Raw genomic sequence first — 935 nt, 5'->3', positions numbered from 1 at the left:
CCCCCGCGCCCCCCGCGCCTCACGCGGACCGGCGGCCTCCGGGCCGAGCCCGAGCCCCGAGCCGCCGGCCCAGCCCCGCTACCTTCGCTCCTGCCCAGGATCCGGCAGCACAGGTTCTGCAGCAGGACGTTCGGCGACTTCTGGTCCGGGGTCGCCATGCTCGCCCGGGCCGGCCCAGGGGGTCCCAGAGCCCCTGCCCTCGCCCGCCCCCCCCACGGCCCGCCGCCTCCCGCCGCCGCGCACCGGCTACGGCCCCGCGGGCCACGCCGGCGCCGAGGCCGCCATCTTGACGGAACCCGCCGAAAGCGCGCGCCCTTCCCACAGTGCTCCGCTTCTTCCGGCGCCCGGGGCCGCGGGTGCGCCGGCCCGAGCGGTCCCCGCTCCGTCTGCGCGCTCCCCGGAACTCAGCCGCCGGGCCTCGAGGGTTCCGGCAGCGGCGCCCCGGCCGCTCGCTGCTCGAGGGGCGCCCGGTGCTCCCGGTGCTCAGACCGCCCCCGACGCTCGTCCCCGCAGGAGGGTCAGGACGGACCAGACACCCCCCCACACTCATCCTCGCCAGAGGGTCAGGACGGACCAGGTCCCCCACCATGTCCCCGCCAGAGGGTCAGGACGGACCGGGTCCCCCTCCACCACGTCCCCGCAGGAGGGTCAGGACGGACCAGACACCCCCCCCCCCCCCCCGCCAGGGGGTCAACACGGACCAGACCCCCCCACCCCTGTCCCTGCCAGAGGGTCAGAGCGGACCAGGTCCCCCATGTCCCTGAGGCCAGGACGGCCCCTGGTTTGGTTGTTGCCAATAGCACCTTTATCTTCCACATTTTTTTTTAACGTTATTGGTTACACTTTTGGTGAAAGAAGTCTGTGTGAAGGAGCAGGAGGTTGTGTGATTTTAACGCGTGGCTGCCATGGACACCTGCTAGACTCTCCCGATTTTC

At 72.0% G+C, this 935-nt stretch overlaps 1 protein-coding gene across 1 annotated transcript in view; it reads right to left on the bottom strand.

Moving 5' to 3' along the window:
• TUBGCP3 (tubulin gamma complex associated protein 3) overlaps positions 1-226 on the bottom strand; it is a 75,202-nt gene extending 74,976 nt beyond the window's left edge. The window contains exon 1 of the mRNA XM_035003035.1: positions 83-226. Coding sequence (XP_034858926.1) covers positions 83-158 — 76 coding nt within the window. The 5' untranslated portion in view covers positions 159-226. The remainder of the gene's footprint in view (positions 1-82) is intronic.
• Between the last annotated feature and the right edge of the window lie 709 nt (positions 227-935).

The sequence above is a fragment of the Mirounga leonina genome, unplaced genomic scaffold (genome assembly GCF_011800145.1).
Source record: "Mirounga leonina isolate KUSES-001 unplaced genomic scaffold, KU_Mleo_1.0 Mir_127, whole genome shotgun sequence".
In the NCBI taxonomy this organism is placed as follows: domain Eukaryota; kingdom Metazoa; phylum Chordata; class Mammalia; order Carnivora; family Phocidae; genus Mirounga; species Mirounga leonina.
The sequence above is the reverse complement of the archived record's forward strand: the minus strand, read 5'-3'. Positions and strand labels throughout refer to the sequence as shown.